Genomic DNA, 16,636 nt, shown 5'->3' on the forward strand with positions numbered 1-16,636 from the left:
TGCGGACCGTTCCCTCCTCCTCCGTCTTTATCGTGCTCTAGTTCTGTCTCGCTTGGAATATGGTTGTCAAGTTTATGGTTCAGCTGCTCCTTCCACACTGCACATACTGGATCCAGTCCACCATTGTGGTGTCCGTTTGGCCACCAGTGCCTTCCCTACTAGCCCTGTTGATAGTCTCCTTGTTGAAGCTGGGATCCCCCCCCCCCCTTTTCTGTTCGGCGGTCCCAGCTTCTGGTGTCTTATGCACTCACTATCCGTTCCTCTCCCACTCATCCTTCCTATTCTATCCTGTTCCCAGACCATGGATGTCGCCCACCCGACTCCCGCCCTCGGGCGGGTTTACCAGTTGCGCTGCGCCTTGCGTCTCTTTGCCGTGATTTTCAGCTTCCTTCTTTGTCCTGTCTTCCTCGCTCCCTCCCCTCCACCCCTCCTTGGTTAGTTCCTCGGCCTCGAATTCGGATGGATCTCCGCCTAGGTCCGAAAGATTCGATCCCCCCGGTGGTGTTCCATTCCTTTTTCCGCCAAATTTTATGGGAGTTTCGGGATGCTGTTGTTTTTTACACTGATGGCTCTGAATCTGCTGATCATGTTGGGTATGCCTTCACGCCCTCTGTTGGAACGGAAAGTCATCTGCTGCCGCCTACATGTGGGGTGTTTACTGCAGAATTGATGGCAATTTCCCAGGCCCTTACCTTTATTAAACAGTCCCAACACAACAGCGTTTTGTTATGTACGGACTCAATGAGTGGCCTTCTTGCTATTGACCGGTGTTTTTCGCGCCATACCTTGGTCTCTGCCATCCATGACCATCTCGCTGATATTCACCGTGCTGCTTGTTCCATTGACTTCCTTTGGGTCCCTGGCCATGTGGGTATCCCGGGTAATGAGCTCGCTGATCGTTTGGCTGGGGGAGCAGTTACTTACCCCCCGTTTTCTGTAACCCCTCCTGCAGCGGATTTACGGCTTCACATCAAATCCCACTTCGCGCAGTCATGGGCCAATTCTTGGGAGGCTACTCTCCTGTCTAATAAACTTCGTGCAATTAAGGTGACACCAGGCCCGTGGCGTTCTTCCTTTCGACTCTCCCAAAAGGACTCGACCACACTGTGTCATCTCCGCATTGGCCATACCAGGCTGACCCATGGTTTTCTTTTGCGTGATGAGCCGCCCCCACTATGTGGTTGTGGAGCCTTCCAGTCAGTAGCCCACATTTTGGTTGAATGCCCCCTTCTTTTGGCTCTGCGTGCTAAGTACAGACTCCCCCACACTTTATCTTTGATGTTGGCTGACGATTCCCGGATGGTCTCTCTGGTTCTCAGTTTCCTCTCGGAAAGTGGTTTTTATTCTCAGTTTTAAGGTTTTTAATCTCTCTCTGGTGTTGGGGCAGGGCGGTGAGTGTTTGGGTGTCTCCCACTGTAGGCGGTGTTTGGAGATTCCCGATTCACCTCCCTGACCGAAATCCTCTTTTCTTCCCCTTTCACTCTGTTTTTACCTTTTTTAAGGCTTGGTGAGTCTTTCTATTCCCATGTGTACTTTCTGCATTATAGCAGTTCTACCTTTTTAGTCACAGGTGGTCTTGCCTATGCTGCTTCAGCATAGTGTTGGGTTCATTCTCTTGCCGACTTCCCTCATTTTGTTTTTTTTTACCAATGACAACATGCCTGCCCTTTTACGTTTTTCCCTTTTTCCGTTTCATTGTTCTGACTTTACTGAGATGTCCCATTAGCGGAATGGAGCATATTTGAAACGAGGGACTGATGACCTTGCTGTTTGGTCCCTTAAACCTCAAATAACCAACCAACCAACCAATAACTGTGGACCACGAGAACGTTATTGCTGGCCACCGACATCCGTTCGTGCTTGATGCCTTCCCTTATGGTGATGGCATCTTCCAGCAGGATAACTGTCCAAATCACAAAACCAGTATCGTGCTACTGTGGTTGAGGGAGCATGATAGTGAACTCACTTGGTTCTCTTGTCCACCATATTCACCTGGTATGAACTCGATAGATCACATCTATGACCCTACCAGGTGCTAGCTTTGTTTACACAAGCCACTGGCAAGTAATTTAAGGGAATATCATGGCCTGTGCATACCACATTCTTCCAGAAACCTGCCAATTTACAGAATCACTGCTGTATAGCATTCCACATGTGGTGCAGCACATTGTTAAGCAGATTGTCATATTGTTTTGACCCATCATTGTAAGTAACAGCCTAACATTCTGTTGATCAGGAAACATAAGTGCGCAGTAAGTATGTTAGGCAAGATTGTAGAAGGCAATCCATTGTGCGGACCTTCTTGAAAGTATCATTAGCTTGAGATGATTTAGAGAGAATCTAAATCAAGATGGGCAGATGCGGATCTGAAATCCATGTGTGATGGGTGGAGAGAGAGAGAGAGAGAGAGAGAGAGAGAGAGAGAGAGAGAGAGAGAGAGAGAGGTGATTGAGTGAGTGTGAGTCAGGTGGTTAGAGGAGAGGGGAAGGCGACAGGAGAGTATACTAAGGGATTAGATTGTTATTCTGTAGGAAGGATATTGAAATACCATTTCTGCCATTCTGATTTAGGTTTTCTGTGGTTTCCATAAATCATTTGATTGGAATGCCAAGGAGAGTCGTTGGAAAAGAATCGTCTCAGATTTGAATTCCTGGAAATGCTTCTAAGAAATTTCTACACTGAATGTAATTTCCCCAACTTAATGTTTCATCAGTATTGAAAACAACCATGGACATCATATTCTTGAAAAAGGCATAAGATAGACCTACCCTACATGTGGTACAATCACTTAATTTGTTTTATTAATTTGTCTTTCAGGTACTTTTACACCTGGAATAGTGTCCTCCCCACTTTTAGTATCCCTCAAAGATGTATTATCTATTTGAATAGCAATAATACTTAACTATGTCCAAAGAAAAATTTGACTTGCTCTTTCTTGCCAGGTCAATGATAATTTGTGGTACTTTTTTCTGAAGAAATGCAAGTTTGTCTACTCAGTTTCTGATTATGTACTCTTAATCACTCTACGCTATTTGCCTGTTAACTGTTGCATTGTGTGCAGAAGACCTAAATATTCATATGGTATAAATGAAGAAATTTTCTTTCTGCAGCCAAGTCATTATGGAAGTCATAAGGTTGTGTAAGGTACTGGATACTATTTCAGTCCCCCTTAGGTATTCTCTTATGTTCATAGTATCAATATAATGCACTGCATGCTGTATTCTCCTGGTTGCTCTCTTCAGTAGGTATTCGATAAAAGGCTTTTACTAGATCCAGTCTACAAAAGTAGTGTGTCTTCCCTGAGCTGCCAAGAATTTCATATATACCTGATAGTGGGAAGGTTTCATACATGCTCTGCTTATTTTACAATAATCAGATGGCTACAACCAGCCATAATTTCCATGCAATGGCATCTATGTTTTTAGTGATAAGGTAAGACAGAAATTCCATGTTCATAAACCATGGGATTTGCTGGATTTTCTATTGCATCCCTCTGTAGGTGCAAAATTCTGTCAGAATGGAATTTTATGATTTTCTTTTTGGCATCTGGTAGCAGTTTTCTTTCGCTGAATACTGTCTGTGTGTGCTAACTTCTCAGCTGGAAGAAGGAATATATCTTAATGAGCTATACATAATAAGATGGATTTCCTTTCCTCTAGAATTCTCCCCATACATCTTGTTCAATTTGTGATACTTTATCTCTTTATGGAGAAACCGGCACCTTCTTTCTTTGTTTTGAGCAGGGCTTCATGAGGTCTCATTATCTGACTGTTACCATTGTATGTTATTCTGGTAAATTAATTTTTTTTCTTTTTCTACTTCTGTGTAAAATTTCCTGTCTGTTGGGCTGTGTTTTCCATCACCCATGTCAATCAGCAACTGTATTCAATGGAACATACCACCAGCAGTGGCTACAGTCATTTGAAGCTAGTATACATGTGAAAACACGAGGGTCATTGCTGGAGGCATATGTTTTTTGGCTAGTGCCTACTTAACTACTAAACAGGAAAAAAAAACGTTGTCTAATTTTCTTTTGAGTCATTGATGTAGTTAGCTCTGGTATCTTAAGATTGCCCCACAGCCAGGAAGGTAGCTGGTCTCAAATAGCTTGGGGAGCTCTAAAATATTTCAAAGTCCATTTTGAAAGGAGTTTATGAATAGATTTTAACTTACGCTGAATAACAGTATTACCTGTCTGTCTGAAACCAAATTTTCTCCTATTGAAGGTTTGGCAAGCATGAGTGTACCTGTGTACATAGCAGAGAGTGCAGTGCCCAGCAAGCGTGGTCGAATGGTTACTACAAATTCACTGTTCATAACTGGTGGGCAGTTTTTAGCAGCTGTCCTTTGTGGTGCCTTCAGTAAAACATACGAAGGCTGGAGGTACGTTGGCCATTGCTTCTCTAAATTTCTCACCAAAACAAATTTTATAATGGAAATTCATTTGTACGTTTCTTTCATAGGGATGTGGTGTGTTAGAAACAAGAATGTTTCTGTTGTGTAAGTCTGCAGATACAAGGCAAGGGTACCATAAGTTACAAGTTAGTTGCTTAGTTAGTTGTTTTTGCAACACATACATGTTAGATTTGTATTATAAAAATGTGGAAAAAGTCACTTTTGTAAAAATTACTTGCACCTTGCCTTACATATAATCATACTTTATTGTTTACTTGGATAGATAAAAAATCTACTCACCAAGCAGTGGCAGAACAGTCACATAAGACTGTTGTGATTGGCAAGCTTTCAGAGCCAGTGACTCCTTCATCAGGTAGAGGGTTGAAGAGGAAAGAAGGGTGAAGGAAAAGGACTGGAGAGGTCTAGGAAAAGGGGTAGATCTTGGGAAAGTCACCCAGAACCGTGGGATGAGAAGGAAGGTCTTCCCTTCTCATCACATACAGTAAGTCTCCTCTGACCTGTGGTTCTGGGTGACTTTCCCAAAACCAACCCCTTTTCCTAGACTTCTCCAGTCCTTTTCCTTCACCCTTCTTCCTTCCTCTTCAACTCTTCTGCCTGAAGAAGGAGCCACTGGCTCTGAAAGCTTGCCAATAACAGTCTTTTATGTTTGTGTTCTGCCGCCGCTTGGTGAGTAGATTTTTTAACTATTAAATTAAATAATTTTATCAATACTTGATTGTTTTTGTTGTTATACTTTATTGTTTGATAGATTTAAATGTAACAATATTTAGTGGTAGTACAAAAGTGATGGAAAAGATCAAGCAACGCCAATCAGTAGCTGCCCTTAACTCGTTCCTTTTAAAAACTGGGGAAGAGATCCTACAGCAACTTGTAAATGCCCATTTGAGTCTACATCAGGCAAATGTCTTGCCTAGGGCATTGTCACAAATTGTCCAGATTGCTCCAGCTAGAGCAGTTACAGATTTGAGGCTATGTTAATGGGATGAAGGAATTTTAATAGCCTTAAAGCAGAGTTATAATGTCAAATAATAAACTGACTTTACGTCCATAGTACTGTGACTGCCAGTGATTTTCACATTGAGCAATTTTCACTATGCCTGACTCTGTCAATCACCACCAGTATTGTTATCCACCTGACCAAACACACGCAGAAAATTTATTATGTCCTTATATTTTGGGTATTTAAAGATCATATTATCTAAAAAGTGGAAATAAATGTTCACAATGCTGCACAAAACCTGTACAGTACATGATGAATTTGTCACCAGTTGTAGTTAAAAAAGGAAGTAGTAATATTTTTGTGATATTGTACTATAGTTAGTATATAATTGAGAATAATGTATCAGGACGTCCTTAATTATTGCATTATAGAGAAGGAGACTGTGTAGATAATCTAGCATATCAGGTTAGTCTAAAAAGTTGTAGTTCATCATACAGAATGGCAAACATGCTTTACGAAGAGGGTGAGGGGGGTGGGTGTTTGTTTCCGGTGATGCTGTTGTTACAGCAGTCAGTGACTGTAAACAGTTGGTAAAACTGTTGAGAAACCATAAACATATGCTGTCCATTAACAAATCCTGTTAAGCTTTTATGAAGCAATAGCATGCTTTATTTGACTGTAGAATGCCATTTTAATTTTGATAGCAGACATATACTAATTCCACAGTCAAGATGCATCAGGGCATTTTCTTTGTTTCAAATTTTGATGTGTGTCTAAATTTCAGGTATATGTTGGGCCTTGCAGCAATACCAGCATGCATTCAATTTTTTGGTTTCCTTGGAATGCCTGAGAGTCCAAGATGGCTTGTTTCAAAGAAGAGGTACATGTTTTATTATTGATTTTGTAATGAAAACAGTGTCATCCCCATATAAAACTTGAGATGTTCAGAACTTAAAGCACATCACATTCAATAACATTACATTTAGCCTCCCAGAATAGCTTACATTTCTTCTTTCATTTTTGCAAGAATTGTGTTTTGTTGCAGTTTTATGAACTACATTGTTAATATATGTAAGACTGGGAATATTTAAATAGCACAGGTCGCCCTTCAATGAAGTTTGACCCCACAATTTTGATAACATAAGATAAAAGTTTATCCCTCAAAAGCTATAAATAATCTATTGCAAATAGTTAAGCCATTGTTGAAATCTTGATATCTTCCTTTTATATATTTTATTGTATTTAACCACTGAAATTAATTTCCTTAGGTGAATTAGAACTATATAGCTAACTCACAAACAATTATATTTGGTTTCGAGAACTTTCTTTGACTGTCTACCTTTATGTTGAACAAGATATCATTGAGGATATATGATGCTGATCTAATTTGTTTTTCTTATTCAATTCATAGTTAGGATGTAAAAGGTTGGGAGGGGGGGGGGGGGGGGGGGGTTCTCTCCTGTTTATATTCATACATGTTCTGATTTCTCACAATTCAGCATGTTACATATGTGAGGAAATTGATATGATCTTAAATTCAAATAATTCTGATTAATGTATTTGTGAATTGCTTTTGTTGACTGAATTGGCTGATCACAAAATGTTAATATTTTTGTATTTTTTCAGTCCCTTCAGTTATTCTGATTTGGTGTGGCTTGTACTCCGTTTTTGGGTAACACAGATGATTAGGAAAACTATCCCTTGTGAATTTGATTGGTTTACTAAGATTTTTTTTTCAATTATTTATCAGCATGTGCATCTTGCTTCCAAAAAGAAGCCATATTTGTGGCTATTTTTCATTCACTGCATAAGACAGTGATTGTCCAGAAATTCATTTGAATTTCTCAGAGTTTTCTTGCAACAGCAGTTATGAATACATAAGATATTCAATGAACAGAGTTTTCAGAACAATGCTGGACATACTCTCATGCCATGTATGCTTGTTTTGCATACCACACTTATCATATTACATATTTCTGGGACATCACTAATATCATTTTTAATCATGTCGTCTTACTACTTAGTAAGACAACATGATATCAAGCCAGATCTTCTCTTAGAACATAAGTTTATGTATTAGGCAATAATGGGAAACTGTAAGAAGTTTCCTATGAGTTCTTGACCAAAACAAGAGACTGATGTATTCTTAATGCAGTCAGAACTTGATAATCCTGGCTGTTACAGTGGGGTTATTTATCATTAATTGTTGTCATGAATATGTTACTCAAGTGTGAGGTGTATCAAACCTCCAATAGAAATGTAGCTGTGATGTTAGTCTGTAAGTTAGTATATTTGTCCTCTCTGAAAGAGAGACAACTTGTCAAACTTTATAGTGAACAGAGTTCTTTGTGTTTACACTAATTTATGGTAAAAGATAGAGCAAACTATTGTATGTATTCAGTATAAAACACAAAAAAAGGTCATGAGATAGTGCACCCTCTGTAGTTCACTGAAGTCAGTCAGAAAAATTATGATACAGACATATTTCTATACCATGCTCAATTGTAATTGTGCTGTTGCTACTTTAAAAAAATTGTGCTACAGTACTCCTCAGCAAAAAGATTTTTAAAAACAAACAAATTTTAATCTTGTCACAATTCCCATGGTATCATTCCACAGTTTATGCCCAGATTTTTTAAAAATTGGATACTATTTGTTAATGTCACAGATAATTTCATATCTAGTATACTGGTATGATTATGGAAAGTGTTAACGGCTATGTGTGTATTGTTCTACTTATTTTACTTCCACTTAATTTTTGGTTGCTCACCATTCTATGATCTCTCTGACTCACAGTGTAACTTTCTTTTTGCTAGATATCTGTGGCATTGCCTCTGAACCATGCTCAATCTCACTGCTTCTTGCCATCGTGTGTGGCACACAAGTGTCATTCTCAAAGTCAAGTTTCTCCTAATTTTTTTTCTCTCAGAATATAGTTTTTCAACGTTTTTGAAACTTTGTTTCATTATAATTAATTGTTTCTTTTACATATTTGGTTTTCAGATCAGTTTCCTTTAACTTGTATAGTCTTACACTAGGTAGTGCAGATGTAACCACTATCCCACTGTTTTGCTAACACTTTCATCACCTTCAAATTCCATTAAAAAGAGGTCAAATTTGTATTATTTAATTCAGGCACTATGGTTGACAGAGTAGCAAGATTGAATTCAGGCTCATGTGTTTTGTGTTCTCAGACCTGGATGAGGTTGTGCTTATCTGTGGTGAAACAAAACTGTGCTAAAATCTTGTCATGTCTATGATCTACTTGATGTTTTTTGCATATCTATGATTAATTACTGCGCTTGTCATGTTGCAGAGAAACAGTGCCTATAATTTTTTCAATAAAGCAAACTGTATTGAATTTCATCTCTTGCGTTTTTTGATGATTCCACTGCTTTACTGACCCGAGGCCAAATTAAAGCCTGCAATTCATCATCTGCTACAAAACAGGGTGGAAATGATCCACATTTCACATCAGAGCTCCAGCAATTAAAATGGAAAAAAGACTTCTTTAGAAGCCTTGATTTTTGAGTATTAGAGAGCCTCAGTAATTGAAGACATTTCCCCTCTTGGATCAAGTCAAAACTCGATCTCTACCAACATGTGTAAGGCATCTTCTTCTTCCTTTTTTGCACTTTGTGGTCTAGGCAAAAACACCTGCATATCTCTGAGTTAGTTACTGCACTTACTTGTGTTCCAGTAAAAGAATAAACATATTACACTGTAATTTCACTACTTCTGTGAAGAAAAACCTGATTACATATACAGCAGAAACATCGGATTTCGGCCATTCAAAAGTGCTTCTCTCTGTTTTTGTTTATGTCTGAGGGTAATGAAACATTATGTTAAGAGTGATCCTCGTACATTTTCAGTGCTTACTGAACTACAAATTTTAATTAAAACTCTCAAGCTTATGTGGATGCTTTCATCTGAGTACCTCGCAAAATGACTCTCCAGTTGCAACGGCAGTGACAGACATTTTACTGTCATTTCTAGTAACCTAGAGTTATAGCACTGTTTGCTTCTATATGTGAGTAATCTGATTGCATTAGAGAACTTAGGTCTTCTTTATTGCTCAATCAATAACTATTAAAATGGAATTACCTCTTTATCCATCCTGACTCAAGACATTAGAATTCCTGGAAATGCATCTAAGAAATTTCTACACTGAATGTAATTTCCCAAAATAATGTTTCATTAGTATTTAAAACAACCATGGACATCATATTCTCGAAAAAGGCGTAAGATAGACCTACCCTACGTGTGGTACAATCACTTTATTAATTTTATAAAAGTATAATAGTTAGCAACTCTCTCTCTCTCTCTCTCTCTCTCTCTCTCTCTCTCTCTCTCTCCCCCCCCCCCCCCCCCTCTCCCCCTCTCCCTCCTCCTCTCCCTCTTTCCCTAGCTTAAAAAAATCTTTAGTACAGCCTATTTGTGTTGTGTGGGTCAGTTTCATTGAAGTGCAATGTGGACTTTAAAAAAATCTATTTGAACCTAATAATCAATGGTTTACAATAGGCAGTGGAACGACTGTGATACATACTAAATAAACAAACTGTCATAAAAGTTATGATTATAGTACATGCTTAACATTTCATGAATCATGTTAAATAGGTTGAGTGACATACTGATGGGGATATCAAAACTAAATACATGAGCCAAGAATTTCAGTGAGACATAAATTTGTTCATGTGTAACTGTTTACATAATTTATCATGTATTTTGTGTTTCAGATGAAACATGGCGTAGATTAGCTGTCATATAATGTTAATGGGTTTTATTACTAAATGAAATCGTCCAGATTTTGTAGACAAATTTTATTTTTGTCATGTTCAGAGTGCTCAAGACGGCACACCTGTTGTAGCATTAGTGGACATCATGACCACCAATGAAAAATGAAGAGGCAATCTAACATTCCACTCAGGACTACATTACCCTAAAATTTGAGAGATTCAGTAGATTTTCTTGTAGATTATGTTATCATAGTGTATTGCTTGTCAAAATTTTAATTTTATACAAATGCTAAGTATGACAATTCAGTAAAATGTTCTTTGTGACTCATCAGTTTCATCATCTTCATGAAAAATTATTTAAAATTTGTAAGGCTCTCTGATCAAGTATTTCATAAATACACCATACACAACAAAATTTGGGTTTAATTTTGTGACATATGTATTAGTATATTTTAAGAGAGTCTTAGCATATTTTCAGTGTGTTTAATAACTGCAGCAGTTACTTAGGTATTAATTTCAACTAAGTCCTTTTTTGTGTCTTTATTCACTAAGATTTTTTGTTTCAGTCCTAATAAAAAGCACTACTTCTAAGATTGTAAGTAATTGTTGAGTACAGTTACTGCTTAGAAGCAAGAGTTCTTTAACCTCATATGAGCACATGGTTTTCAGTTACTCAAAAACAGTTTTAAAAGATAGATACTGTCATTTAATACAGTTTCCTAAAGTGGGTTTGATTTTGAAAATGACAGAACTCAAATGTGAACATAAACAAGTCTTGAGCATTTTGCTGTAGTTTTCATTTTAATTTTTATTCTTTCTCTTTTAACATAATGGCTGTGACTGAATTTGACACTAATAGCAGAAGCACTCCTAGTATCACTCCTCAAAGCCCCACTAAGAAATTGGTTTTCTCAGAAACACCTGTCATTACAAAACTTGAAGATGTATCAACTTTGAGAAACAAGTTCATGGCACTGTGCAATTTCATATCACATTCATAAGGCAACTGGGTTGGTTGGTTAACTGTTTGTCAGTACATATGGAAAATTTTGCAGTGTAAGGTGAAATTCGTAAGGGATAAAGTACATGACATGAACTACCGATGGTTCATCAAAGGCGCATGTCTGCACCAGCATGTCTCAGTCTTTCAGGCCTTATGTGCTTATTTATTCCAGCAGCACACAGTGGTAATCTTCTTTTATTTGTTTCATATTAACCAAAAAACTTATACATTGCATGTTTCCACACAGTGTTGATGTTTTTGTATTGCTTTTCTTGTGCCAGCTGAAAATTTTTTGGAAACGATTATCAGAACTTCCATATTTCTCCTCACAGTAGACATTCAATTATGACTTTCTCTGTGTATAACTTACTCCCCACATGAACAAGTAAAACGAAACCAATATCTCACATTTGTGTTCAGAATGTTGCACATTGTTTAAATACAGTGAAATCCTGATTTTCTGAGAAAAAATTACCCTTATAGTGGCAATATTATAGATTAACTTTTATGAATTTCAGCAGATATTGAAGAGCATTTCATTTAAAATATGAAAATTATTGAGTTTATCTTGCAAATTAAACACGGTCAAATTTCATCTTCTTAACTGTTCAAATTAAGAGATCATAGCATGACATCTTCATTTGTTCACATTATTTTAAGTGCACACCATCCATAAAAATGAGCCAAAAGATCTGGAAATTGGATCAGACTCAAAAGAATAAATGCAATTTGTAGCAAATAAAAACCTTCACACTAGTGATCTAGTGACAGTAATGTAGGGTAATACTTTATGAAGGGTCCTAAGATAAGAAATTCCATGAAAGAAACTTGTGTGATGTATTTAATAAAATATTCTGGAAATAATGGTTTTCTTTCATGGAAATTAGGTTCAAAGAATTATCTTTATGCGACATATTCAGAAGTATTTAATGACTGATGTATTATCAAAGTATTCATCAATGTGAATATACATAGCCATATGAAATCCAAATAAATTAATGACAGTAGCTGCAGTGTACATTTGTATTAGAATGAGAAGAAATATATGAAATTGTTCTCATGAAATAACTAAAACCTCACAGAAATTTAAGGGGAACTATTGATAATTAGTTCATGTCAGCTGAGTCAATACAAATTACTAATATAATGTTCCACTATATAATATTTAATGCACAAGATTGGAATGATTAAACCATCATCACAGTGGCATGCAGATATGCAGTCAGAATTCAGGCATGCTATTTAAACTAACTAGCAATATGTAATGAAACAATTTATTTTTGAGTTGCTGTGAAATTTGAATATCTTTTGATTATTGTTCTCAGCCACAGTTTTCCTACATTACTTTACTGTGAAGAACAAAAGCAGTTATGACTGTGACCTGCTGTCTGGAAAGAGCTGTAATACAGACAGCAGTGTGAACTTCAGCAAATCTGCCTAAGCAGAAGGAAAAAACTAAGATGTTTAGCTTAGATTGCATTAGTAAATCAAAAACAAATGTGTACAGATAAAAAATATTTTGTTTAATTATGATGCTACAGAGCACAATTAAACAGTAAATCAAATGATACAAGTAAAATGAGAGATTATATACAACTAATGTGCCCACTACAGTTTCATAATTTGGTAATCAAAGGCACATCAGAAGATATAAAATATAGTAAATACAAAGATTGGAATATGTGTTTAATTATTAAGAAATGAATAGTGACTGCAGGCTATTAAGAGACAAGTTCCTGTGGAGATTATGACAATCTTTAAGAAGCTCTCATTTGTTGTCTTCACTTCATTTTCTGGGAGTTAATTTCCCCACAAAAATATTGTGTCCATGTGTGGCTTTATGATGGATTAGGTCTTAATACAAATGATCAGATACACTTGCAACTAAAAGAATTCACTGTAGTCAAATAATAGCAGAGTTCTTATGAGTGGGTGGCTGAGGAATCTGGCTGAAGTATATATTGCAGCTGCACACATAATCAATAGCAACTGGTGAGTGTGTTTGGTTGTGTTAACTCTGCAATAGAAAGAGTTAACTCTGCAATAGAAAGAGAAATGTGCATCTCCCCTTTACTGTGCAAAGAATGATATCTAGGAAAACTGGAACTAAGAAGAGTTTCAGTGACGAAAAATATTAACATTTAAGGAAAACATAGTTCTTTTGTAATAAAACACCACACTTTGCATAACAGGAACATATTATTTTATAGAAAAACTGTAATATTCAATGAAGAATAGTTTTCTGCTGATTATAAATCATCAGTCATCCAGTAGGAAGGGCAGATTATGCTAGTACTTCATATAGGCACAGTGCTACCTAACATGTCTTTCTCTGAGCTGAATATTATCTCACACAACTAACAAAGGAGGGACATAGATTATAACATAAAATCCAAATCATGGTGTAGTTTGACCCTACAATGCTTTGTGCCATGGTGAGTGTGATGCAAACACACTGGATAGCATTGTACACATTTATTACAAACACAATTACAGGAGTGCAAAATCAGAACATTAACAGAAAAATGTGCTAAAAACCAGAAGAACATCAAAGATCAAAAGTATAAAAAGGTGATGCACTTCCCAGTTGACACCATGTGTTACAATTAATTGGTCACCACACCAGTGCCCCCCCCCCCCCCCTTTCCCTTTGCTTGTGTTTTCTTTTTCTTAAAAAAAAAAAAAAAGAGTCCAAAGTCCCAGGCATGTCGCATAACAGGTGTTTTACCACTCACCCTGCATGAGTTCTCAATGTTGGTACTTCTGGTGGCTGCAACTGGCATCTGCTGCTTGGTCTACTGTTGTCAGTAGTTGGCTCTGTGTGGACTGGTGAAAGGATTTGAGTGCAATGAGGGTATGTGCTGGTAGTTGTGTTTGTTTCATCCATTTGCAGGAGCACTGGTTTAAGATGGTTGGTGGAGACTGCTCCCTCCTGATTATTGCACCATATCTTGAAGGTGTGGGGGTTGCATTGCACAACTGGAAATGCATCCATATGAGGTGGTGTAAATGGAGGCCGGACTGAGTTATTGCAAAGCCACACATCAGCAGAGCTGAACAAGCCCTTATGCATAGAAATGAGGTTATATCCACGCAGTTTGGGTAGTGTCAGATAGAGAAGTGCCATAGTTTCATGTAGGTGGTGCCCAAACTCTAAAACTGCCATTGTCACAGGGAGGTCTGCTGGTTTCTCCAATAGCGATTCCACTGGTAGATGCAACATTTTGCCATAGACTAATTGAGCGGAAATGTGGCCCAAGTCCTCCTTGAGTGTTGACCTCAATCCTAGCAGGATCAGTGGTGGGGCACCTGCCCATGTCTCTTTAGCACACATCAGTGCCACCTTCAGAGTGCAGTAGAATGTTTCCTCTGTTCCATTGCTGTAAGGGTGATAACTAGTTGTCTGAATGTATTGCACCCACAGAAGTGGAAGAGTTCTTGGGCTAATGCTACCTCAAACTGTCTGCCCCTGTTGGTTGCAATAGTTTGGAATGCTCCAAATCTTGCTATCCAACCACTGAGTACTGTCTTGGCCACTGTTGTGGCAGTGTTGTCTATGAGCAGAAATGCTTCCAGCCATCTTGTAAAATGATCCACTACAGTAACTAAATAGCAGTAGCCATTTTAATAAGTTAGTGACCCTACCAGATCCACATGAATGTGACCAAATCTTGCAAAGTGCTTGATGATGTTTCCTGTGTGGCTGGCTATCTCTCTTCCCACCTTGCATACTTGACATCTCTCACATTGTTGTGCACACTGGTAGCTGTCTTTATTCAATTCAGGCCACATCACCTTCCTTGTCAGCAATAGCACTGTAGCTCTCACTTCCAGGTGTTAAAGGCTGTGGAACACCTTGAAAACTGCCCATCAGAAATTACTGGGGATGAACACGTGTCATATTGTATGTAACATTGCATCATCACATTAAATCTCCTATTGATGTTTTTACATTCTTCAGTGTCAGACTACATTGTCCATTCACTCATAATTCATGTAATTCTGGGTCAAGAGTTTGTTCTTGGGCAATGTGTTTTCAGTTTACCGCTTTTACACTCACAGACACCATGATAATAAATCGGTCACAATATTCTTACTCCTGCTAATATGTGGACATCTGTGGTGAATTTCAAAATAAAATCTGTATGTCTAAGTTGTTTTGGCAAGTCTTTAGGAGTTCCCTTGCTGAAGAGTACTGTAATTGCTGTGCGGTCTGTGTAAATAGTGAAAGTGTGGCCTTCAATTGAATCTCTGAAGTGAAGAACAGCTGTATATGCTGCAAAAAGTTCCTTGTCTATAATACTCAAAGCCTTTTGTGTGGCTGTGAGCAACAGAGGGGGGAAAAAAAAGGCAAGCAGCTGCAAAGTGTCATTGACAAGTTGCTGAAGTACTGTCCCCATGGCTGTCTGGCTGGCATCCACAATAATCGCTAGTGGTGCATTAATCAGAGAGTGTGCAAGCAGTATTGCCCTGACAGCATACTTCTTTACTCTGTCAAACACCATTACCAGTTCGTTGCTCCAAGGAACCTTTCTTACACCAGCCATGTGTTTGCCATTAAGTAGTTTTGTTAATGGTTGCAACAGTCTCACTGTCTGAGAAAGGTGGTGCTGGCAGTAATAATGAAGCATTTCAAGAAACTGCCTTATATCTTTGAAAGTTGTGGGAAGTGGAACCTGTTGTGTGACTGACATTTGCTCTGTCATTGGAGTTCTGCCGATATCTCAAAACCGAGGAACTTTACTTTGTTCTGACCAAAGACACATTTGTCTAAATTGACCACCACACCAGCATCTTGGAGTCGCAAGCCTTGGGTTCCTCCTGAGCCTTTGAAAACATAAGGATGTCAGCCATGTAGCAAAATAATAATTCCAGCCCACCCAGCAGCTGATGAATAAACCGCTGCCATTTTTGAGCAGCATTTTTCAACCTGAACAGCATGTAACAGTACTTAAATAAACCAAAGAGCATGGTGACTGCCACCTTGTCAATGTTCAATGGGGCCACAGAAATTTGCAATATGCTCATGTGCATTAAATTGCTCTGAAAAAATGCGCACCTGCCATTGAATTGTTCACATACTTGATATGTGAAATAGGGTTTCTATCCAGGGTAGTTACGGAATTTAACACTCGATAGTCTCTGCACAGCCTCCATGTGCCATCTGATTTCTTGACCATATGTAGAGATGATGCCCATTGGCTATATAATGGCCTTGTTGTGCCCTCTTGCATTTGCTTCTGTGTGTCTTAACTACCCACTGCAAATTTTTCTGATATGAGACAGTGTGGTTTGGCTGCTACTGGCCGCCCTGGTGTGGTGCAGATGAAATGTTGAGTGTTGTCTTGTGTCTACACCTATACCTTTGCTCTTGTGGGATACCCAGAAATGCTTGTACTATTCCGCGGCATTAATCGTGCTTTCCCACTGCCACTATTATTGCTTTCCACAGTAGTCCGTCATGTGCTCTTGGAAGCAAAGATCTAGCACCAATGATCTGCTTCCATACACTTTGATTGCTGAATATTTGCTACTGCTAAA

At 38.1% G+C, this 16,636-nt stretch overlaps 1 protein-coding gene across 2 annotated transcripts in view; it reads left to right on the forward strand.

Annotated features, from left to right (window-relative positions):
- LOC126470504 (proton myo-inositol cotransporter-like) overlaps positions 1–16,636 on the forward strand; it is a 500,775-nt gene that overhangs the window by 434,347 nt on the left and 49,792 nt on the right. For both annotated transcript variants that reach the window (XR_007586223.1, XM_050098392.1), the window contains exons 4-5: positions 4,227–4,383; positions 6,141–6,236. Coding sequence is in view for 1 of the 2 variants with exons in the window: in XM_050098392.1 (XP_049954349.1) it covers positions 4,227–4,383; positions 6,141–6,236 (253 nt within the window). In the remaining variant the exon portion in view is untranslated. The remainder of the gene's footprint in view (positions 1–4,226; positions 4,384–6,140; positions 6,237–16,636) is intronic.

Source organism: Schistocerca serialis, chromosome 3 (assembly GCF_023864345.2).
Source record: "Schistocerca serialis cubense isolate TAMUIC-IGC-003099 chromosome 3, iqSchSeri2.2, whole genome shotgun sequence".
Lineage (NCBI taxonomy): Eukaryota > Metazoa > Arthropoda > Insecta > Orthoptera > Acrididae > Schistocerca > Schistocerca serialis.